The sequence below is a fragment of the Lampetra planeri genome, chromosome 25 (genome assembly GCF_965212315.1).
Source record: "Lampetra planeri chromosome 25, kcLamPlan1.2.h2, whole genome shotgun sequence".
Lineage (NCBI taxonomy): Eukaryota > Metazoa > Chordata > Hyperoartia > Petromyzontiformes > Petromyzontidae > Lampetra > Lampetra planeri.
The window spans coordinates 2,456,142-2,479,522 of record NC_136131.1 but is presented as its reverse complement, the minus strand read 5'-3'; the positions used below and the strand labels follow the sequence as shown (position 1 = coordinate 2,479,522).

At 47.6% G+C, this 23,381-nt stretch overlaps 1 protein-coding gene across 3 annotated transcripts in view; it reads left to right on the top strand.

Moving 5' to 3' along the window:
• LOC144727240 (uncharacterized) overlaps positions 1-23,381 on the top strand; it is a 63,211-nt gene that overhangs the window by 20,496 nt on the left and 19,334 nt on the right. Inside the window, exons 5-16 of one of the 3 annotated variants that reach the window (XM_078605924.1) lie at positions 4,814-4,894; positions 7,310-7,393; positions 8,321-8,458; positions 9,356-9,502; positions 12,918-13,055; positions 14,206-14,380; positions 16,230-16,330; positions 17,215-17,278; positions 19,167-19,361; positions 20,955-21,413; positions 22,105-22,127; positions 22,840-22,877. In XM_078605924.1, the coding sequence (XP_078462050.1) occupies positions 4,814-4,894; positions 7,310-7,393; positions 8,321-8,458; positions 9,356-9,502; positions 12,918-13,055; positions 14,206-14,380; positions 16,230-16,330; positions 17,215-17,278; positions 19,167-19,361; positions 20,955-21,413; positions 22,105-22,127; positions 22,840-22,877 (1,643 nt within the window). Of the gene's footprint in view, positions 1-4,813; positions 4,895-7,309; positions 7,394-8,320; positions 8,459-9,355; positions 9,503-12,914; positions 13,056-14,205; positions 14,381-16,229; positions 16,331-17,214; positions 17,279-19,166; positions 19,362-20,954; positions 21,414-22,104; positions 22,128-22,839; positions 22,878-23,381 lie in introns of all 3 variants that reach the window. The other 2 variants (XM_078605926.1, XM_078605923.1) reach the window with 2 other exon arrangements.

The following is a 23,381-nucleotide window of genomic DNA, read 5'->3' as shown; positions in this document are numbered from 1 at the left end:
ACCACCGCTGCTCTCTACAAAACACAGAGTATGGTGGCGCTTGCTGGAACTCAACTAATTTGATTGTTTTTATATTCTTGGTTATTTCGGTAAAGTCACGTAGAAGGGAAACAATAAAATAATAAAAATATAAAACAATACAATTCTCACGACGTTTCGACTGCAACACAAGCAATCATCATCAGGTGTGAAAAACAGCAAGAAAATGTTCTTGATGATTGCTTGTGTTGCCGTCGAAACGTCGTGAGGATTTTATTGTTTTATATATATATATTTGTTTTTTCCCTTCTAGGTGACTTTACCGAAAGAACCAAGAATATTAATCCACGCAGTCACGAAAGCTTTAAATCAAAATTTGATTGTTTTTATTTGACCAGGTAAGGCCCACTGGTGCCATGTAGCTCTTTTTCAGAAGCGCCCGACCATCACACATGACAGCTCAACCAAGTGGCTCATCACGTGGAAGTGTCTAAGCAGCAAGCGAATACTCTCAACGCGAGGCGTTGATCTGAACGCTTATCGGGTTAGGGCCGTGGTACGCAACCTCTCTGGGCCCGGCAGACCCACGGTGAAGCCTCAATACAAAAACAAATGTTAGCGGGCCACCACGCGGTTCAGAAAAATAAAATGACGAACCTCTGAGTGGTCTTTGCAAGAGTTCCGCGAACAAATTTCCACGGCACTGCAGTCCACCGCTGGTTGGTGTGCGCCGCACCGCAACGGGGAGAAGCACTGTGGTGGAGCGGCCACAACGACCCCACCTGATCCACAACAATTGGGGTGCTCGAGTTTTGGAGAGGAAATTTTATTTTTAACGGTGAAGTGTGAGTGAGCAGAGGGGGGGGGGAGGTGGGGTGTTGGAGGGTGAGTGGCTCAAGGCGTCGGTGTATGGGCGAGTAGGTGAGTGAGCGGTGGTCCATTGGCCCGCGGCGCTGCGCTACGAACCCGGCGACACCAAGTTCAATTGCCGCTCAAGGCAAATACCGGTGACGATTATCTGAACCTGTCCTGGGCCTCCTCTAGGTCTACTCAACCTCAAATAAGTACCTGGTGCAGTGTTTAGACATTTCTAGTAGTGAGACAAAGGTGGCCGGGCGTGATTCTGACCACCCACCCACTCGTGCACCGTGCAGACCTTTGTAGCTGCCTGCTAACAACATTTGTGGGTAAGTGAGGTGTCCGTTATAAGATATACGGCCCAGCAAACTCCTCATTTGTGTGAATCTTGTTAAGCCGTAGAGGGCCAATGGGATCTGTGAATATCCCCGTTGTTTGTGGATCTCTGATGACCGTTTATACGGGTAATTCTAGGAGTTATCAGGTCGTGACGCACTGAGTGATGTAGACTAAAACTTGATTTGATCAAAATGTAATGTAATACAACACAGAGGGTCGGTCAACACACAATTAACGCATAGCCTGGTTGATTACGTATTTCAAAGATTGCTAAGTTAGAATTTAAGTGTGAACAATCTAAAGAGAGGACACAGGCAGAGAAAACAAGTCGCCAGAGAGAGAGAAAAAAGATAAGCTTAAAACTTCCCCGTAGAAGTGGTTCAATCCACTTCTAATTTAAAAGTAAAATTAAGATTGAACCACTTCTACGGGGAAGTTTTAAGCTTATCTTTTTTCTCTCTCTCTGGCGACTTGTTTTCTCTGCCTGTGTCCTCTCTTTAGATTGTTCACACTTAAATTCTAACTTAGCAATCTTTGAAATACGTAATCAACCAGGCTATGCGTTAATTGTGTGTTGACCGACCCTCTGTGTTGTATTACATTACATTTCGATATTTTACTAGGTTATTTAATTTTAGTGTGTCCTTCTCCTGATTTTCAGGCTTGCTTGCCGTGCCATCGCATTCGCAGCACCACGTCTGTTGACCACTCATTGATATGCTAATTTTTTCTCTAACCCTCCTCCCTCTCTCTGCCTCCGCCCCCCCTCTGTCTATTTAAGGCCACCACACAGAGACGATCACCCCTCTCTGTTACCTGTGTTGCTCTCGCTATGTATCTTGGTGATATCTGTCTGCTAATATGTCTGTCTATAGTTTTCTGGTTAGATTTTATGTCGCTATTTCATTATACCTGATGATGATTGCTTGTGTTGCAATCGAAACGTCGTATTCTATTATTTAATTTAATTTATTATTTTATCTTTAGACGTGACTTAACCGAAAGAAACAAATAATAATTCCTGCAGTCACGAAAGTTCTAAAATTAAGATTGATTTGATCAGGTAAGGCCCACTGAGCTATATAGCTGTTTTTCACGAGTGACTTGGCCACAGATAATAGCTCAGCCAAGTGGCTTCCATGTTGAAATTCATAGCAGCAGCCAAATATTCTTCAATGCACGTTTCTAAATGTGGAGGGAAAAACCGGAGGACCAGGAGAAAAATCTGCGCGACCACAAGGAGAATATGCAGACTCCAAATATACAGCAGGCATTATGGTCGGAATCGAACCCACGGCCTCCTGCATACCAGGCAAGGTAGTTAACGTCTCGCCACAGTGGCGCCCAAATGTTGCAGAGCTGAGGTTTGGCACATGTACACTGTAAGTTGGGTCGTTGGTCAAAGGCAGAAAATCCACGGACTAATATATTCAAATTTTGCCACCGGGAGATTACGTCCTGGAGTTTTATTGGTTTCATCGTGGATGGCAGCGGTGGCCGCAGCAGTTAGCGCATTGCGTTATAAACGTGCCGGACACGAGTCTGGTACCCCGCCACTGCTCGCATCGGTGGCGAGTTGCATCTGAACCGGTCCCGGTGCCTCCAACAATCAACGCTCACAATCGTGGCGAAGTATGGCGAGAGACAATCTTGGTCATGTGGTAGTCGTCGATTGACAAAGAGCTGTGTATTCATCCTTCGGCATCGTGTTTAAACCGCCGGTAGGAGATGTGTTACCGTGCGTGCTAACGGCTCTACGGTGAGCTCCACGAGTTAAGACAATACTATGCAGAAGGGCCTTTGCCCCGAAATGTCGCAAATATTATCGATTTATTTTCCTATCTACCAAGACCACAGTGTTGTTGACGCGCGTGTCGAGTGTTTGCGTTACACCGTGCTTGTGCACCAGTGCTAACGTATCAGCGGCAGGGCCGCCACGGTGGCGAGATGTTAACTACCTTGCCTGGTATACAGGAGGTCGTGCTTTTGATCCCGACCCTAACGCCTGTGTATTTGGAATTTGCATGTCTCTCTCTCTCCCCGTGGTCGCGTGGATTTTTCTTCGGGTCCTCCGGGTTTTTCCCCTGCGTTTAGAATTAACGTCACGCGTTTCGAGTATTTGGCTGCTTGAAATATTCACGTGATAAGCCACTTTGTTGAACGATCGTTTATTGCCATTGTCGCTTCTGAAAAAGAGCCACATTGCTCAGTGGGCCATACCTGGTAAAATAATAAATAAATGGAACGAAAAAAATGTTTAAATGCGTTAACAAGGACTGGGAGGGCTTCACAAAGGAGCTGCGACTCAAACATGCGCAGCCTCGGGACAAAGATCTGATACCAAGGAAAGGCGGGGGGTTATTTTTAATTCGTTGAGCCAACCTCAAGGCAATGTGGCAATTTTTCCTGATAACATTTCCGAGCTGCGAATGATAAACGTGCCAGCCCTTCTGTCGTGCGACGTTAAGACGTCCAATTGTTCCCATATGCGTGACGTTGTCTGTGCTTTGATGTTGACCCAACGAATGCGTTGTAAGCAATAAAAGATATATCTCACAAATTGGTTATATATCAAGTTCTAGACTTGCTCTCGATCAACATAGGTTAACATTACTGAGTTAAATAATGTGTATTATGTTGAACTTCTTTCGCACCGTACGTAGCCGACCATGCTAATCGGAGGTGCAGGGGAAGGACAACAAACTAAACACAAAAACCAGTTGTAAGGAAATGAGTTTGTCAACCTAGATGATGATTTAAAAGTGCATAGCTCCAGTGGCTTTCTAATATCGGAAGGAAGAGCGTTCCAGACGGCTGCGAGAAGCGCATCTGAAAGCGCGATATGCAGCCACCGTCTTTGTTCAATGGCTAGCCAATATATTGTGCCTCTCCCATAATGTAACATTCAGAGACGAGGCCAGAGTTATGAGATTCACCTTATGAAGGACGATCAATCGAGAAAAGCAAACTTGACGATTATGAAACCGTGTGATGTGACCTCACCAAAGTTGTGATGTATCCTTACCAAGGCAGTGAAGTGTCCTAAAGTGTCCTAAAGTATCGATGTAAGAAATGTGGTCTCATAAGTCAGTCGGAGTGGCAGATGTGATCTGAGAGTGGGTTGCGACTCATCACGTTCTTGGCGTTCTCGAACAAAATCGTCTCGTTATCCGATGAGCGCTCGAACGGCACTTACGTGCAACGACACTTACGCACGTGCGCCGCAGGCGGTCTCACGCGACGCTCGCGAGGGAACGCCGTGGCGAGCTTCACTGCGCCCTCACAATCCGACCTCCCCCCCTTCCCCTTTCCTCGCCCCCCCCTCGCTCCCCACCCCGCGTTCATTTTGAAAAAATTTCAACCAACCCCTGTAAAAATCCCAACGACGGGGACACCCGCGAGCTGTGACGCAGGACTGCACGTTTATTGTTCGGATGTACCGTGTGTCGTGAATGTGAAGAAAGAAAGTGAAAACATGTAGAATGAAATGAAGATCCAAATTTTCCATCGTCATCCTCTGTAAAGTAAAAAGTTATTCCAGTCGTTCCGGGCTATTTTATCGTTCATGTGCCACGATTTTCCCACATGAGGCGGGACGTCCTTCAACCCATTCATTTCATTCGTTCCATTCGTTCAGGACAACAGCGATGAGGAATATGGAAAGCAAAGCAAGGAGGAGGAGGACGACGACGATGAACACAATTACGAAGATCCAGAGGTAACAGCAAAATGTCTCAACGAGACGTGTCTCATGTGAATTAGCCGGTTCTTTACATACAAATCCTACTTAGTGTATTCCATGTCTTTTTCTATTGTAATAACACAATTGTTGCAATAACATCTTAGTTTAAAACTAATTTCTTTAGAACTGAGTTTTGTGCTTAGTTTCTTGTCTTTCCACCGCACCTCCGAGTAGCACGATTGGCTCCGTATGGTGCTAAAGAAGTTCGTACATCGTGGGATACTTTACGAGCCCAGGCAATTGAAGTAGTTGCCAATTGAACAGTTAAGCATTCTCTCCACATACGGTCGGTCGGTTTGCGTGGACTTAAGAGACTAGTGAATGCTCATGTCATTTACAGTGAGGGAAAAAAGTATTTGATCCCCTGCTGATTTTGTACGTTTGCCCACTGACAAAGAAATGATCAGTCTATAATTTTAATAGTAGGTTTATTTGAACAGTGAGAGACAGAATAACAACAAAAAATCCAGAAAAACGCATGTAAAATTTTTTATAAATTGATTTGCATTTTTATGCGGGAAATAAGTATTTGACCCCCTCTCAATCAGAAAGATGTCTGGCTCCCAGGTGTCTTTTATACAGGTAACGAGCTGAGATTAGGAGCACACTCTTAAAGGGAGTGCTCCTAATCTCAGCTTGTTACCTGTATAAAAGACACCTGTTCACAGAAGAAACCAATCAATCAGATTCCAAACTCTCCACCATGGCCAAGACCAAAGAACTCTCCAAGGATGTCAGGGACAAGATTGTAGACCTACACAAGGCTGGAATGGGCAACAAGACCATTGCCAAGCAGCTTGGTGAGAAGGTGACAACAGTTGGTGCAATTATTCGCAAATGGAAGAAACACAAAAGAACTGTCAATCTCCCTCGGCCTGGGGCTCCATGCAAGATCTCACCTCGTGGAGTTGCAATGATCATGAGAACGGTGAGGAATCAGCCCAGAACTACACGGGAGGATCTTGTCAATGATCTCAAGGCAGCTGGGACCATAGTCACCAAGAAAACAGTTGGCAACACACTACGCCGTGAAGGACTGAAATCCTGCAGCGCCCGCAAGGTCCCCCTGCTCAAGAAAGCACATATACATGCCCGTCTGAAGTTTGCCAATGAACATCTGAATGATTCAGAGGACAACTGGGTGAAAGTGTTGTGGTCAGATGAGACCAAAATGGAGCTCTTTGGCATCAACTCAACTCGCCGTGTTTGGAGGAGGAGGAATGCTGCCTATGACCCCAAGAACACCATCCCCACCGTCAAACATGGAGGTGGAAACATTATGCTTTGGGGGTGTTATTCTGTTAAGGGGACAGGACAACATCACCGCATCAAAGGGACGATGGATGGGGCCATGTACCGTCAAATCTTGGGTGAGAACCTCCTTCCCTCAGCCAGGGCATTGAAAATGGGTCGTGGATGGGTATTCCAGCATGACAATGACCCAAAACACACGGCCAAGGCAACAAAGGAGTGGCTCAAGAAGAAGCACATTAAGATCCTGGAGTGGCCTAGCCAGTCTCCAGACCTTAATCCCATAGAAAATCTGTGGAGGGAGCTGAAGGTTCGAGTTGCCAAACATCAGCCTCGCAACCTTAATGACTTGGAGAAGATCTGCAAAGAGGAGTGGGAAAAAATCCCTCCTGAGATGTGTGCAAACCTGGTGGCCAACTACAAGAAACGTCTGACCTCTGTGATTGCCAACAAGGGTTTTGCCACCAAGTACTAAGTCATGTTTTGCAGAGGGGTCAAATACTTATTTCCCTCATTAAAATGCAAATCAATTTATAACATTTTTGACGTGCGTTTTTCTGGATTTTGTTGTTGTTATTCTGTCTCTCACTGTTCAAATAAACCTACCATTAAAATTATAGACTGATCATTTGTCAGTGAGCAAACGTACAAAATCAGCAGGGGATAAAATACTTGTTTCCCTCGCTGTACTTACTCACGGAATGATTCGGTTTCAATACTCTTTTGTATCTGGAGGGTCCCTCTGCCGAGATGCTTGGACGCATTTTAATTGCCGTGCTTTTGGCGCACGGGAGGAGGGCACGCACGGTCAGGGATAAGCTCCACGCGATGAGACATTCAATGAGCAGACTTAGTTCAGTGAATCAAAAAAATGGACTGAGCCCATTTCCTGGTTCTGCCACTCTCCTGGCCACTTTGCAAGACCGCACGTTTCTTGTTCGAATGCACCGTGTGTCGGAAATGTGAAGAGAGAAAGTTAAAACATGTAAAATTTAATTAAAATCCAAATTTTCCATCGTCATCCTCTGGAAAGTAAAAGTTATTTCCGATTCGGTCAAGGCTATTTTATCGTCGTTGATGTGCCACGATTTTCCCACATTTTTCGGGACGTCCTTCAATTCATTCATTTCATTCGTTCAGGACAACAACGATGAGGAATATGGAAAGCAAGGCAAGGAGGAGGAGGACGACGACGACGATGAACACAATTACGAAGATCCAGAGGTAACAGCGAAATGTCTCAACGAGACGTGTCTCATGTGAATTAGCAGGTTCTTTACATGCAAATCCTACTTCGTGTATTCCATGTTTTTTCTATTGTAATCACACAATTGTTGCAATAACATCTTAGTTGAAAACTAATTTCCTTAGAACTGAGTTTTGTGCTTCGTTTGTTGTCCTTCTACTGCACCTCCGATTAGCACGATTGGCTACGTTTGGTGCTAGACGAAGTTCAACATACATACGTACATCGTGGGATACGTTCCTGAGCATGGCAATGTGTTCACAAGCTAAATGCCAGTGTGGGGATCTGGCTCGGCACGGAGAGAGGGCTTCAGGAGTTTGTGGAGTTTGATCCTCCTCCTCCGTTGCAGGAAGTGGGCGACGGTAGCCTTCTCATAGCCCACGTGTCGCGAGTTTCTACGCAACATTCAACACAACCAACACTGCCGATGCATATCATTAATTTGAATCCAGATACGATCAACACTTGTTCACTGGTATTCGTACGTTTGTTATTTATTTATTTGCTGACATTCCGACAGTGTCGTATGTTCATTTTGTGGAAAGCTTAATATTACATGGACGCCGCTGCTGCTGCTGCTGCTGCGATGAATTGCTGTAAAAATCCACACAGAAATGTAGATTACTGAAAAGAAATGGCATTAAAATGATAAGCATAATGCAGTAGCAAAACCGTCTGATAGCGAGCAGAATTCGTGCAGCGAGTTGCGAACACAACCCAGAGATGCGGCATATCACGAATGTTGTACTTCTATATTCTATACAAAGTACAACCAAAGGTGTATACAAAGTACAAAGGTCCTTTCAATTTCGTATGTATTTTTTTTTTCAAAGTGCTAATATTTATTTATAGATGATCATTTTCGTTCTTGCTAATTCGTGTTGTTTCCTGCCTACAAACCACAGGAGCCAGACAATCAGCATCAAGCAAGCGTCCCGAGGCAGCGCCAGGACACCCCACAGAGCCCGGAGGCCTCGTGGGCTCAGCAGGAGGAAGGAGAAGATGATGAAGATTATGAAATACCCATCGATGAGGAACTGGAGGTGAGTACCGTTCACATGAATCGACAAGGACCTGGGTGTAAGAACCGTTCACATGAACTGATAGTACTGACTGATGAGGACCTGAATGTGAGTACCGTTCCCATGAACTGAAAGGGCCTGAATGTAGTTCACATGCACCGAAGATGACAACAACCATAAAAAAAGATTTACGCTTACCGTGGCAATTCCGCGCAAGTGAATATGAAGGTAACTTTTTTAAAATCCTTTATATTAAGTTCGCTTGCTTGCTTACGATCGTGCAAATCTTTCGGTCGTTTTTTAACCCACTTACCATGATCCAATCGAGCTGACATTTTCCACACAGACTCTTTGTGCGTGACAATGAATGTTCGTGAAAAAATTTTCCCAAAATTTTGCACTTTTTAGGACAAAAATATTATATTTAATTACCAATTGCTTAATGGTGCAATGCAATCATCTGACCCATAGGTGGCAGCCATCTCAAGCCAGAGGACGAGAGGACTCTAGCCGCCACGCATATAAAGGATTTATAGTGAAAAACTTTGTTTTTACGGGCTATACTTGTTTAATTGCTTCATTTTATTTGGGTCATGTTAGTTTGTCATCAAAATACTATCGTACGATACGTTTTAAGAACTTGTGTTCATTGACATTTTAATAGAAATAAAGTTTCAATAAGGGATATATATGTATCACGTGCTCATTTATACCAGAATTATAATCGTTTACACTGGAGGAAGCCGATGAGCTATGAAGCTGTTTTTCACAGATGTCCAGTAGGGGCTCTTACACAATTGTTGAAAGCGAGTAGCGCAAGTAATCTTCCATTAAAACATTTTACGAAAATGTTACGAACAAAATGACCCCGAGTTGCACGGAATTAAGAAAGCAATGTTTGCTCTTCTCATTTCGCAGCTGCAAGCACACCGGGTGAAGAACCCCCAGAGCCTCCACAGGGCAGCGGCGACGGAGTCCACGCACAACGCAAGAGGAGCGGAGCGACGGTGTGACGAGGAGGACGATGGCCAAGACTATGAGCAGCCAACAGATGAGGACGCGATTGTAAGCAGAACCTGCACAGTGGTTGTAATGACAATGCTTTAAAGTCAATTAGAATCCATACTGCTGGGCCTACAGAATAATATAACCCATTGGTCAAACATTTCACAACTCGCAATGCATTGATGGGGATGCTGCCGTGTGGTGTCGTGGTCAGGACGCTGTGACTTGCAGCTCAGAGGTCACCCAGTGTGATCTCACTGGGTGCCCCAGTTGAAACAACGGCCAAGTTTTCGTGAATTCTCTCACCTTTGTCGGCCCACCGCCGTTATACGATCGGCAGGCCGCGTGCGGTGCGGCAAAGTGTGGATACCCCCACCGCTTCCAAGATGTTTGGCCAGTGTGGAAGGTTAGGCCTAAATACCCTCCAGAGGGGCTGTCTGGGGCTCCGTCTAGCGGAAGACCTTCCGTCAGAGGGGTCATTGCCCAACGTTGCCGATTTCATATATATTTTAAAGCCACAGTATTGTCGACGAGTGTGTTGAGTTGTTATTGTTAACTGTGCCATTGCAGCATCACCAAATAAGCGGCATAATATGGGTAAATCTCGTGCGAGCCACTCTTACCACCTTGACCAGAGTGAGTTATAACCTCACCTGCCAAGCTCAGTGTCTTTCTCACGACGCGTGACCTCTTGGCAAGAATGTGGCGAAGGACCGCAACGTCTACATCGTTACGCACACCCATCGTTATCAGTCGACAGCTGCTGCTGCTGACGACTGATAGACATGCGGATTAATTCACACGGCGTCATTCGCCCCCGGCTACAGAAGTCACGGAAATAGACACTCGATTTGATCTGCAACTGCGCACACTCCAGCAGCAAAATCGCGGAACTTCGTTTGGCGGTCCGACGTTCGGCGCGAGAGACTGCGACCCCCCTCAAAGGAACGGGTTGCCCCCCCCACCGTGGTCACCTGCCCCCCCCCCACCCCGTGATCCGTGGCTCAAACTAATCAACAAATCACTCGAGACGCCGGTGTACGGCAGCCAAGAGCGTGCGAACGCTGTCACCGCAAGAGGTCACGCACTTGGCGACAAAGGTCATTTGTCGACGGTGCGTGATGAACGAACGAACGCCACCTGAAGTCAAGTCCCCTGATCTGTCCGCATTCTCGGAGTGGTCTCATTCCCCTCGTCGTCCACGAGTTTGTAAACTCGGCCCTCACGTCGAGCTCCGAGAACGCGTCACCTTGCAGCTTCACTGTGAGTGAGTGGTCTTGGCAAATCTTTCTTGCAAAAACAAAAAGGTATTAAATAATTGCGACGATTTTTAGTTTGTTTATATATTAAAAAAATCAGTTTAAATGTGTGAACGTTTCGGTGCACATACTGAAATGCCATGTGTACATTTCGTCCAAGTCGATTCTCTCTCCAGTGCTTTCAATTTATGGCTACGTGCAGATTTAATATTCTGCAAATGTCCCTGATTTTAGTCAAGGTATTCCCATTGCTTTTGCAAACGAAAACAAAAAGCGTCTTGATGGCAATTTACGACGACTATGATGTGACATCCTATTTGTGGCTGTGGCTGATTTGAGGTAATTTAACACGTAGGAGGCTTTCGCGACCTATATAATCCATAATAAGGGTTTTTTTGGGGATAGATCGCGTAAATATAAATGTCGTTAAATCCACCATCACCCGACACAGCCAATTAGTAAGGTTTGTCATGTAAACAGAACGTGCCGATCCATTACTAAAACAGCACACCGGTGTGTTGAACTGGTGTAATGAGTGGCTCCAACACGGTAAAAGACTTGAAGTTGTACAGACTCGTTCTCTCTCTCTCCGCGGATGCCCACCCACTTGGGTGGCTGCGCTGCCCCGTGCCACGTGGCGCTCACCCGCTCACCAACACGCCGCCGGCTCACGGCGCGCTAGGGAGCAGCTGATTGGCTGGAGGTGGATCCGCCACGTGGCAGGTTGAGTTGGCGGGGCAGTAGTAGCAACGGGGAGCTCCTCTTGATCTTCACACACCGACCCCGCTCGTTGCTGTGCCCCCGGCTTATATTCGCTCCCCGGAGGCTAAGCCCCGCCCCTAGCCCCGCCCCTCCTCTGGCCACGCCCCTCCTGGAACCGTCGGGAACGTTCCAGAGGCTTCCCTGGTGGATTCGCCCCATCACCTTTTACCTCGATGTAATGCCCACTATAGATAACACAGACTGTATAAGGTGATATACCCCCCACAATAATACAGGAGATGGTGCTCTCTTATTACACTAGTAACGAATTGGAATGTTCTATTCACGTGACAAACCTTACTAATTGGATGTGTCGGTGTTGGCGGGTTTAACTACACATTTATATTTACGCGATCTAACACAACATAAAGGCTGTTATGGCTTCAGATAGTTTGTTGCATTGTGGGTAATACCTTGTGTGTGTGTGTGTGTATACCGCGTCGGTAATTTGTGCGCTGTGCACGCACCACTTTGATAACAACACCTTTGCAAGTGAGACGTTCCCATTTCAAGGGGATGTATCCGGCTGAGATATTTTAATTTAAAAAAAGCTAAAGTTTGGGAGCACTGACCCACAAGGTCGTATAACTGTGCGTACTTTACATTTGTCCTAAACTTTAGGCTGGATCGCGAAATATAAGTTAAAGTAATATTTAAATTTGGGTTCGTTTTATCGGCAAAATGAAAGAAACCCGTTTCCTGCCCAAGCTTATTTATTTATTTCTTCGACACCCCCGCAAATCTACCGAGCCAGAGGCTGATGATTCTGCGTTTCCTCTGCACCGCACTCACCGGCGCCCCATGGTGCCGCGTAGTTAAATGCGCTCTGGAACGCTCTACAACAGCAGCACATGCCCGGTGCACTTAAGCAGCGAACGAAAATTGGCCACATTTGTTGACGTGACAAACTGCATTAATCGGTCGCGTCGGGATGGAGGAGGGATGACGACGATTACGACGACGCGCGTCGGCGTTTTACCCGATCAAAAAATCTCTTCTGAGACTCACGGTTTTCGTGTTCGGGTTCTCTTCTGTGAAGACCAGACAGAGCGGCAGGGTTTCTTGAACAGGCCACGTTCCTGCTGATGATACTCGGAGAAGGTGAATCCAGAACAGATTTATTAAAACATATATATTTGCTTTGTTAAAACTTGAAACAAATACTGCTGGGAAATATTTGGTCCCAACCACTGCTGTCCACCCTCAACTATCTTTCGGTTGGGGACCAAGCATTAACAACAAATGTTGGTGTATTGTGGAAATAACTGCAGCTATCCCAGAGGCCATCTTCCCTCGGCCTCGTTGGCCACCAGTGATCGCAGACCACAAATTGAGGAGCCACTGGTGTTGAAGCTCCTATTGCTCGTTGGACATAAATGTTTATTTGAGAATGGCACAAACCCCTTCGATGTGACATCTTTACTCTCGTATGTATTCATGTACTCATTCAGCAGCCGCATACGCCATTCGGACGCCCTCAAAGCTCCCAGAAGCCAGCAAAGGAGTTTGGGTACAGCACGGACGCGGGACAGCCCGAGGCAGAGGAGGAGGACGATCAAGACTACGACGATCCGCCCGAAGAAAACCCAAACGTATGGGCACGAACACAACAACAACAGCCAGCGATCAACAAATAGCTACCGCAACAAACACTCCTAACAAATGTGACGCTTTCATTATCGTGTGTGGACGGTAAATTGCTCGTTTAACACCTTCACACACCTTCACATACAAGTGAACAAAAATTGCACCGAATTATGTGACTTCCATTGAGCCGCCCGCCGTAGATGACACGTTTTGGGTGAGCCGTAATTTAAGCGTACTGCAGTCATGAATCCAGCCACCCGATTTCAATTCCTGGCCATGGCTAGCATCGGTCGCAAGCAATATCCGAACTGTGTTCTGGGGTTCTGGGACCCCCCGCCCCCCTGCCTCCGTTCAAGAAAACAAACAATCGTTCTCAGGGCGCTGTGCATGGAAAGGCGGAAAATAGTGGAGCATCAACTAAGGAAAGAAGAAGTGAGAAAGACATTTTGAAAATAACTAAAGAGAGAGAGACATTTCTTAGTCGAGATTTGAAGATTTGTAAAGTGTCATCGAGTCGTGAAATGAAATTATAACGCTGTGTGTTATGGCAATTATTCATTACAGCAGTTTAGGCTCCGCAAATGGCTTAGTATGAATGGAAATCAGCGTTTCACCTTCGGTGCCTCGTGTCTCAGCACAATTCACGCGGCCAGCTCCGACGATCACTCGCTTTGACCGAGAACATCGAGTGGGTGGCCGCCACGTGGTCGCCGCTCTCACCGTTGTGCTGTGGTGAGATGTTAACCCCCTCTCCTGGTATGCAGGAGGTCGTGGGTTCGATCTCGACCCCTGATGCCTGCTGCATATTTGGGGTTTGCGTGTCTCTCTGCACGTGGTCTCCTGGATTTTTGTCTTGGTCTTCCGGTTTTTCCTTCCACATTTAGAATCTCCTGTAAATTTCCACATGGTAAGCTACTTTGCTGAGCTATCATTTGTGGCCAGGTCGCTTCTGAACAAGAGCCCGTCGTCCCGCACGATGCCCGGGAGCTCCTCCTCACATCTCGGCTCTTGAACCTGCTCCCCGCAATTGCGGAGCGAAACGTCGGACATCGTGCCGGACGACGTGCAGCACCGCCCAGAAACCCACGTGGGAGAGAGGGGAGGAGAGAGCCGTGGCGAGACTCGTCAGCCATCCCGCCGTCTGCGCGTGCGCAGGGCGACACGGACGATGACTACGTGCTGCCCGGGGCCTCTCCGGAGCCCGACGACCACGACTACGACAAGCCCGACGAGGAGGACCCTCCGGACTACGAGCCGCCACCCAAGAGCCCCGACAACAACAGCCCCTCCGTGGTGCCGGCCCGCACCTGCGATGACGGCCTCTACGCCGGTACGGTGCTCATGCGTCGGCCGACAACGCCGTTAGCCCTTTCCCCTTCCGATGACGTGCGTGTACGTCGTCGGTTTTTAATTCTGAATCCGTTCCGATGACGTACGGGTTACATCATCGAAACGAAACCGGAAGGAAAAGCTAAAATAAAATAGATTTGAAGCTTTCGTGACTGCAAGGATTCATATTCTTAGGTTTTTTTCGGTAAAGTCACGTAGGTAAAACATTAAAAGTAAAATAAAAATAAAATAAAAAATCAGAGGCAACACAAGCCTCCGAAACGTCGTGATTTTTTTAATTTTACTTTTATTAATTTTAATTTTAATTGTTTACATACGTGACTTTACCGAAAAAACCTAAGAATATAAAATAAAATACCTTTATCGGTACCGATCCTGCCACAAGGCCATTCGGGAGGGCGCGCGGCTCAGCTTGGCGCCAGCAGTGCGGTCGTGCCGCTACGCTTCTCGGCGGTGAGTAACAATGTCTCTAAAAACAACGGCGCTGCTACGCCTCTTGAAATAAAATGAAGGCTGAGCTGCTCACGCGTTCTGAGATTCGGCGGTGAACGGGACAACACCCACCCTGTAACTTGCAGATGTCTCGGAACGGGAAAGCCTTAATATATAGAGGACCTCAGAGCTTGGGCAATTGTTGGCTCCGGCTCATCGTGTGGCTGCTGCCTTCCCCTCTTTGTCTGTGGTCGCTCCTCGTGCCTCTGAGTCGTTCTCTCGCTCTCTCTGAGAACGAGCGGATACTCTGCGGCGTCGCACTCACACATGTGACATATCGTGTTGCACTGGATATGTGTTAAGTTGTGTAATAGTGTAATTGTGTGTCGCCGCCACTGGACTTGCAATCCAGAGGTCACGGGGTCGATTCCATCTTGCGCCCATTGTTTCAACTGCGTGGTGGTTGAAACAACGGGGGGGGGGGGGGCGGCGAGTTTATCAAATGCCCCTCCCCCCCCACCGCCCACCTCTGTCCACGTGTGCGATGGGGGTAAACGTGTGAGTGTTCCCACCTCGACCCAGGTTGACTGGCCGGCATTGGAAGAGTAGGCCAAATACCCTCTAGATTGGCTCTCCAGTGCTCCCTGTCAAGTGGAGGCCCTTTTGCTGCCAGCAGTGGCGAGTATTTGCAGGGCCCCACCGTTACCTGTGTTCTTAACACTCTTCGGTTGACCAGGGTATGAGCTCATAGTTGAATATGCTCTGATGTTGCTCATGAGGATGTCAGTGAATCTTAAAGGATCGCATGATTCAGCAGAGCTTTTGACTCACGGTGGAAAGTTGAATTCCAGCTCTGGGTGACTCAGCCCATCATCCTTCCTTCGGTGGCATTACTAAAATTAGTTTCACTCCGTGGGAAGCGAGCAGTGGTCATAATAAAATACAATTCTCACGACGTTTCGGCCACAACCCAAGCAGCCGTCCTCAGGTAAAGAACAGGTATGTCGGAAAGACAGCGTCAGAATGAATGACTCTGTCTTTCCGACAGACCTGTTCTTCACCTGAGGACGGCTGCTTGCGTTGTGGCCGAAACGTCGTGAGAATTGTATTTTATTATGTTTTATTTTTATTATTTTATTATTTCCCTTCTACGTGACTTTACCGAAAGAACCAAAAAGATGAACCCTCCATGACTTACATGTTGTGGGGAGGCATTGACCGTCAGCCATCTTCTGCCCTCTCAACTCCCTCGGTCGTACCCGCGTGTTCGGGACAACAGCGCGCCGCCGAAGTTGGGAGCCAGCTCCAGAGCGAGTGCCGTGGAACGGACGAGGTGGAGCAGCGCTGCCAGAGTCAACGTTGTCCACCTCTCCCCCTTGTTGACCGCTCTTCCTCAGATGAACGCCGCTCGTTCATCGTGCAGCAGAGACCCGTACCCTCCGCTCCCCTGGCCGAGTCGTTTCGCCTCAATTTGCACTCCAAGGATCAAGAAAGCGACGTAAGTTTTTTTCTCCCGTGGCCGTATACTCCGTGGATTTTAATCGCAGCTTACACATTCTTCTATCGTTAAGGGTCGCACTCTCATACTTTGTCTTTTTTGCAGTTTAGCAGGCGTTCCTTTTTTGCTACAGGGGTCGTTGTCTCGTTTCAACAAAGCCCGCAGGCTGTGACAGTTGTGCCTCTTGTTGCGACGGATGCCTCACGATTTGTGGCATTTGCGATGAACAGTCGCATTGCCCAAGGCATTGCGTTGCAGGAGAGTAGCCGTACTCTGCAGGTCGACACTTGGAAGCCTGTGGCCACGCTTATTTGTCGTAAGGAAATATAAAAACGTGACTCCTTCAGCCCCGTTGTGGGCGATGTCCAGCTACTGGAAGCGTTGGCTTTGTATGGTCTTGTGGATTTCTTAATTTAATTTATTATTTGGGTTTGTTAACAAGATATCGTTTTCCTTCCTTGGTGGCTCTTAATGTTTGCTGTAAAGTTTAAAAAAACTAAAACCTCTGCGATTATTATTTTGAGAGTAAGTTATATTTTAATTTTTCGCAAGGGGAAGGACAACAAACTAAACACAAAAGACAGTTCTAAAGAAATTCGTTTTCAATTTAGATTAAAAGTGCACAGCTCCAGAAGCTTCCTATAATCCGCAGGAAGAGCGTTCCAGACGGCCACAGAAGTGCATCTGAAAGCGCGCGATGCAGTGACCGTCTTTGTTCGATGGCCAGCCAAAAGCCACTGCTGCTGCGAGGATTACCGGAGTTTGCGCGATGATGGTTTATGCTCCTTGACGAGATTGGTGAGGCAAAGCCATGCGATGCTGTGTAATTTAAATGACGTGTTCCAGTGGCTCAGCCTAACATGCTCTGTGGCTGTGTTTTACAGGGAGATTACGTGACGCCTATCGCAGACAGCCCAACCAAATCCGATGACCGGACTTCGGTTGCACGTGAGTGGCAACACAGCGGGGCTCGATGCTTCATCGTTCAGTTGTAACGACGGCACTATGCAACAACAATAACAAAAACACCCACCCAACTTATTGAACAAAAATGGCGCACGTGAACAAACGCAATTGATGTGCCTACTTCGGGACCACACGATTGAAGTAGGAATGTGCAAGTGTTACCCGAAGGGAAAATTGCAAAGTGTAGATCATAATAATAATAATAATGTCAACTTGTAACGCCCCCGCACAGTATTCACTCACTCTCGTAGAGAGAGAGAGAGGAGAGGCGCAGAGCATTAGACATGGCAGCAGCGAATCAAAATCAAAGGTCTCAGATGCCACTCTGGATAGAAGGCAACTTAGCAATAGGATAGAATCGCAACGAGGAACAACAGGCGGTGAGTCGGCGCTCCCAGTAATTGCCCAGGCTCTGCCGTCCTCTGTATGTTAAGTTGTCATTGAGCAATTCATGAATGGTTGACATTTGAGAGGAAACTGGAGCATCCGGAGGAAACACATGCTTGCGAGGGGGAAACACTGTATCCCCTGCAGGTGGATTAGGTGAAGTAAACATTTTTTGCTGTGCTACATTCTCCCAGCAAGCCAGAGCATGACACCTCGACGCGATGCATGCTATCAAATCAGAGTGACGCCAGCGCGTGTGTGTGTTTAGCTTCTTTTGTAGTCAACTATGCTAATTGGAGGTGCGGCTAAAGGGCAAATAAACTAAACACAAAAAGCAATCGGTTTTCAATGTCTGGCATTCAGGCCTGTGTTTATTAGTGTATATATACTCTTTGGTTCTTTCGGTAAAGTCACGTAGGTATAAAAATAAACTAAAATAAATCACGACGTTTCGAGCGCAACACAAGCGTCCGCCATCGGGTGGGAAAGCATGGCCTGCTGCTGATGCAGACGGTTTTAAAGGTTTACCTTGTGTTGCACCCGAAACGTCGTGGTTTTATTTAATTTTTCTACCTACGTGACTTTAGCGAAAGAACCAAAGAGTATGGATTCCTGCAGTCACGAAAGCTTCAAATCAACATATTAGTTTATAGTTTTAGGTTTTGATTGTGCACTGTGCAGCCTACAGACCAGCGGACACTGAACGGGGAGCACGATGCTCCACGGAGCATCTGGCTTTGTCTGGGCGGCAGTGGCACGCACGTGGCCTGTAGCCCAGCACTGTGGAGGCGGCGAGGGTTGGTGGGTCACGCAGAGATCTCGTGAAACTCCCGTCCCGTTGGCGTCGAGGTGGATCCATACCCCGGTTTAATTGCTAGGAGAAGGCGGAAACAGCAAAAATGTGGATTTCACTTGTTCCATCTGTATTGCATGGAGTGTTATACCCCTAGCGCGCATGAGTTTTTCTCCAGGTGCTCAGGTTTACCTCCCACATGTAAACACTTTTTAATTGGCCAGTAACATCTTAATACATAGAGGACTGCGAAGCACGGGCGATTGTTGGCGCCGGCTCATCGCGTGGCTGCTGCCCTCCCGCTCGTCTGTCGTTCCTCCTCGCGCCTTTGAGTCGTTCCCTCTCTACGAGAGCGAGGAGCGAATATCGCGCGGTGGCGTGCTACGAGATGAACGTTATCGCGACTGTTACGTACGCAATTGTCTTTTCGTTGGGGGTGGCCCCAAACGGACGTGCTGTGAGTTAAAACTGTCGGATTTCACGCCCGTAATTATCATTCAGAATGGATGTTTGCGGGGTTAGGCCACGTAATACTAACGATCTGGGTCTTGCAACAGAAACGTGGCCAGGTCGTGATGCGGCCTCGCTTCAAGTAACCGCGTGATTAGTAGGTGAATGAGACTGATCTCCTTGCGGAACCCGAAAGCAAACGAGGTGTGACCAACGACGCCCCCCCTCCCCAATCGACAGCTTTGTCGAAGGAGCAGAAGGCCGGGCCCAGGAGGGGGAACTCTGCACCTCCATTCTCCAAAACTCAGAGCAACTGCAACAAGAACTCCCGCTCACTGTCGGGGCCTCACTGCCCGGCAACCTACCCGGCACGGCCTCACTCCGTGCTCGCCCACGTGGGTGCACGAGCCCAGCACCCAGGAGCACACGCAGCAGGTAAGGGGCGAGGGGGGGGGGGCTATGGTTTCTTTAATACCACGTAAGGTCACAAACGGGTGGATCGTGGAATTGGTGAATTTGAACAGATTCTACATTTTAAACGGTGCAAATGGCTGCAAAAACACGGTAGATTTTGCGGGTCCTTTAAACTTTTATTTAAAAATGTCCTTAGGTTAAATACTACGCGCTGATTATACAGATGCGTACGTGTGGCGTCGGCGGGTGTTGGCGGTGGTGGCAGTGGAGGGGATGGGGAGAGGGGCAAAGGGCTGTACACATGCAAAATGGCCACCACACATTTAGATTATTTTTAAATCAATCCGAATAAATTGCAAAGAAAAATGGGAATTACTTAAATTATCCCCTTGCGTTTTGCTGAGAAAATTATTGTAATCATGTATTTTATGGACAAAGTTATATAATGTAAAAAAACATGACTTTTAGGTGCGGTCACTACCCACACTTTATACCGTACCCTTACCATTCATTATTGTCCCACACCTAGGTCGTGAATAAAAAAGAAATGATGATGCTAAAATCATAAACTGATATTCTGAAGCAATTACATTTTAGACAGGCTTTACTTTCACTGGTCCTACAACCTCTTCGTAAACAGAACACCACCGACGAACACAAGTGATTTTATGCGTCAGATCACGTAAGTAATAACGCGTGTCGTAAACCCACCTCCTCTCAGGCACAGCCAACTTGTGAAGTTGTCGCGTGAATAAACGTAGCCAATTTATCACCGCTTCAATGCCACCCGTGTTGTTGTTGGAGAGGCACGTAAAAAACAACGGAGTGCGTGACATTTCGCTGGTAGCTGTAGCAGCCAGCATCATCAAGCAGGTGACAGAATTGTGGAGGGGAGTTGGCGTACAAAACACGGTTCAATTGCACGACCTGGCCCAAAACGTCAATCTTAAATCGTAACATTGGTCGCGAAAGCCGGTTGTGGTAAAAATTACCGCGACGAACACTTTGTATGGTGAGCGGAGCCGGGGTCTCCAAACCTCTGTCAGTAAACATCTGACGTTTGACTGATCGATGTGAAGGTGTCGGCGCAGATTATATCGAGGTGACACAAAAGCATTGCTGCAAAAGCAGCTGCAATAGCATCCATCAATCGCAGCAATGCTTTTCCTTTTTCCCTAAGATGGTTATGTCCCACAAAGGCCACAAAGCAAAACTTGTATATGATCATCGTAAGCACGACAGGCACAGCAATCACTCCCCAGTCCACAGTGGCATGGCCGGCAGGTAAATGTGTTCATGGGGCACGGAAGCCCAGAAGAGGGTAGGGGGGAGGGTGCAAGGGTAGCAGGTCAGGCACGGGGACGCAAGCGGTGTATGCAGTTTCGAGTCTTCATAACGAGCAGGTAAGTATTGCTCAGAGTTTATTTTCTTTGATTTCCAACAGCGGTGCGCAGACTCACCGGCCCCTGAATGGCGAGACAACGGCTGCTTTGAGTCTCGTTTTCATTACGATTGCCAACCCGGGTGGCATTGTCCCGTTAACACTAGAGACCTGGCGTAACGCCGTCTCGACGCCCATCACACACAGCGTGCGTCTGCGCGTTGCCTTTTCAGAGAAAGAATGCCTCGCTCGGCACGTGAAGAGACCTCCATCTAACCCCATTCCGCCGGCGATCCACAACTTCGGCCAAATGTCGTTGCAACACAACGGGCAGCCGCAGCCGCAGCACCATCAGGGGGCTCGCGCCCATCGCCCTCCCCACCTGGGGCGGAGGGCGTCCACGCAGCCGCCGCCACCGAAATCCCCCAGCCCCTTGACGCCGGGCCAGCAGCACCAGCGGCAGAAATCCGCGAGCATCCCGCCCATGGCGGCGGTTCGCCCCTTCAGCGGTCGGCCGCCCCAGAAGCCGGCGCCGTTTCCCCCGAGCCGGCCGGCCGGGTTCCACGAGCAGTTGTCACCCGGCGGTGGCAGCGGCGGCAGACCGCATCTCCACCACCCTCATGGCAAGCCGCCCAGCTCCCCACTCCGTCGCCAGAACAACGTGCACCTTGAAGATGCCGACAGCTTCACAGGTTGGTGGCTTTCGATTTAAAGCTTCTTTCGTGACTGCAGGGATTCATCTTCTTGGTTCTTTCGGTAAAGTCACGTAGAAGGGAAATAATAAAATAATACAAATAAAACATAATAAAATAATTCTCACGACGTTTCGGCCACAACGCAAGCAGCCGTCCTCAGGTGAAGACCAGGTCTGTCTCCCCGACAGACCTGTTCTTTTTGTTTTGTTTTTATTATTTTATTATTTCCCTTCTACGTGACTTTACCGAAAGAACCAAGAAGAGGTTGGTGGCTGTCGGTGGGCGAATCCGAGTCGGGGCGTCGGGGGCGATCGGTTACATTAACAGATGCGGCATTAATAGGATACGACACCGGATCAGTTAGATGCACGGCGTTGTTAGCATACAACACTGCACTTGGAATTATGTTATCCAGCTATCGTTCACAACCTCCTCCATCTTTACAGACATTTATTCAATATCAATCCCGTCATACTGTGCTGTACTTCATTCGGTATCGAATTCCTATTTCATAAGCCGCTTCCATTTAAGAAATTATGATGATTTTATAGCATAAAGACTTCATCATCGCACCTGGAAATTGAACCGACGAATTGGCATGAGATTGAATTTGTTTGGAAATGCATGCTCATTGATTGTTAATGCACCTTTGTGGTCTGTTTGTTGATTTTTTTTCTCTTCATTGTAGACCGAGGCGCCGAGTGTGAGCTGGTGAGTTTCTCTTATCTCGGGGTTCTAAAGCACCTGGCAGTTGGCAAGGGAGCAGGATTAGCAAGAGTATAGGGCTGTAATCCAACGTATGTATGTACAGTACTAATTTTATACGTCGGCTTTCACGAACAATATGATTCGTTTATTAGACCATCACGTCGGTATAATGCCAATGTGGAACTGGTGGTGGTGGTGGTGGTGGCGATGATGGTGGTTTTGTACTCGGTGGTAGCGTTTATGCGGTTGGTGGTGGTAGTTATTTGCTGCATTTTGGCAGGGTAGGGGGTAACAGCTGGTGGTGCATCTGCCAGTCATCTCAGTCAGCCAACCCATGGCACCTGGGTCTGTCCCGTGACCTCCTGTCATTGAGCCTTCCGACACTTCACGTGGCCTCAAAGTTCACCTGGCCTGGCACAGGCACCATGGTGACGTCACCTAAGTGGCGAATGGCGGTTATTAATTGGTTGTTATTTAACACAATGTACCTACACGATGATCTAATACTAAATTATACTATGCATCTCTGCGTGGTGAGTCTATGGGTCTCTCTGTGAGTCTATGGGTCTCTGTGCGAGTCTATGTATGTATGTTACACTTCTTTCACACCGTACGTAGCCAACCGTGCTAATCGGAGGTGCGAGACGAGCAGGGAATTGCAGAGCTGCACCTTTTTCACTCTAACCGGATTTACATTTTTTTCTTCCATTTCCAGAAGAGGTCTCCTCCTGTTCCGCTGGCTCCAGTGAGCAGGTAGGCATCGCAGAACACGTAACGCGTGGCCACGGCGAGTTACGCATCCATACGGTCACCGGTCCTGCATGCCCTTAGAGCTCCGCATTGAGACAGCAGAACGTTTATTTTCTCCACCTTTATCGGAATTCTAGATTTGAAGCTTTCGTGACTGCAAGGATTCATATTCTTAGGTTTTTCGGTAAAGTCACGTAGGTAAAAATTAAAATTAATAAAAAGTAAAATAAAAATAAAATAAAAATCACGACGTTTCGGAGGCAACACAAGCTTCCATCTTCAGGTGGAACCGTCACAGCACGATAGCTGTATCAAGTGAGAGAAATTCCAAGAAAACAGTCCTTGTATATATACTGGTTGAGGGTGGGAGGAGCCAAGGTAGGCCCTGAATATTATTTTTGTGAGGTTCGGTGCGGCTGAAGCACGCTGTTAGGAATGAGCCTTTGTTGTGTAAACTAGGTGCGGATGATGTAAAGGTGCGTGTAAATGGGACTGGGCCTTTTGTTA